Source organism: Orycteropus afer, unplaced genomic scaffold (assembly GCF_000298275.1).
Source record: "Orycteropus afer afer isolate SDZICR_OR568_19922 unplaced genomic scaffold, OryAfe1.0 scaffold00334, whole genome shotgun sequence".
Taxonomy (NCBI): domain Eukaryota; kingdom Metazoa; phylum Chordata; class Mammalia; order Tubulidentata; family Orycteropodidae; genus Orycteropus; species Orycteropus afer.
The window spans coordinates 1,553,886-1,555,163 of record NW_006921921.1 but is presented as its reverse complement, the minus strand read 5'-3'; the positions used below and the strand labels follow the sequence as shown (position 1 = coordinate 1,555,163).

Sequence of the window (1,278 nt, the reverse complement as noted above, 5' to 3'; positions counted from 1 at the left end):
TGGGTGAGATCGAAGTTTGGGAAAGGGTCTGTCAGGTACAGCGCCTCTTTGGATAAGTCTCCGACCTTAATTTGCCAGTATCTCCCCACCTCACCCCTACCCTGCCTTCCCCTCCTTGAAGAGCTGGGCAAAGCCCCACTCTTGGAGGCCATTGCTGAAACAAACTAGGATTTGAAATTGACAAACTTGGCAACAAATCCTTTAAGTCAAAATCCCCTTCATCTCCGTGGAGACAGACGACCCCCTCCAGACACTAAGAAGGGAGGAAAAAAGGGTGGAGACAACAAAAATGCCCCCCCCACTCACCCCCAAGATGCCACCTACCTGCTTCCAAAGTCCTCTGGCACCAGGGCCTGACCAGGCCAAACCCCTCAGAACCAGTTGGTGAAATCGAGCAGCTCTTGCTCCTCGGGGCTGAGCGGGTCGTAAGAGCCCTCATCGGAGGAGTAGGATGAGACCGGCGAGCCGGCCATAGAGTTCATGTCGTTGGAGTAGTTGGGGGAGATGGTGGGCGACAGGACGCCAGCCTGGAAGGCAGCGCTCACTGCGTCGTGCTCGTCCAGCAGCTGCTGCAGCGCGCGGATATACTCGACCGCCGAGCGCAGAGTCTCCACCTTGCTCATCTTCTTGTTGGCCGCGCCGTTGGGGACGTGCTCACGCAGGGTGGCGAAGCCCAGGTTGACCAGCTTGACGCGGTTGCGCTCGCGCTCGTTGCGGCGCGCCACGGCGGCCGGCTGCTGCTGGGGCAGGCTGTAGCCGAAGCCGCTGAAATTCAGCCGCCGTTTGCAGCGCATCAGTTCGGGCGAGGACGAGCGCTGTCGCTTGACTTGCTTGGGCGCTGACTTGTGACCGCCCCCTGAGGGTTGGCCGTCGGCCGCCGGGCTCAGCTGTGGCGCCTGCTGCGGCGGCGGGGGCGGCGGCTGCTGCTGTGCGCTCTGGGCCGCCGCCGCCACCGCCGCCGCCGCGGCCGTAGCGAAGAAGCAGGCTGCCGGCTGCAGGAAGGGCTGCTGGGGTTGCGGCTGGGGCTGCTGGCCCGCGCCGCCGCTCTCCATCTTGGCAGAGCTCTCCATGCGCAGCGGTGGCCAAGGAGTCGTGGAATAGGAGCAAGCGGGGACACGAGGGGAGGGCCCGCAGGAGGGAGACACAGACAGAACTCGGGTGCACGAACAGAGAGGGAAAGAAGAAGAAAGGTGAAGAGGGAGCCAAGAGGGAAATTAAAAATACAAGTCCCGGGGAGACTTCTCAGGCTAGGAGCACGGAAGGTGCAAATCCTTTTCC

General features: G+C 62.1%; 1 protein-coding gene across 1 annotated transcript; it reads right to left on the bottom strand.

Moving 5' to 3' along the window:
• Positions 1-371: 371 nt before the first annotated feature.
• ASCL1 (achaete-scute family bHLH transcription factor 1) lies at positions 372-1,070 on the bottom strand. Its single transcript, XM_007952389.2, has one exon. It carries the CDS (start codon positions 1,068-1,070, stop codon positions 372-374), a length of 699 nt encoding a protein of 232 aa, XP_007950580.1.
• Between the last annotated feature and the right edge of the window lie 208 nt (positions 1,071-1,278).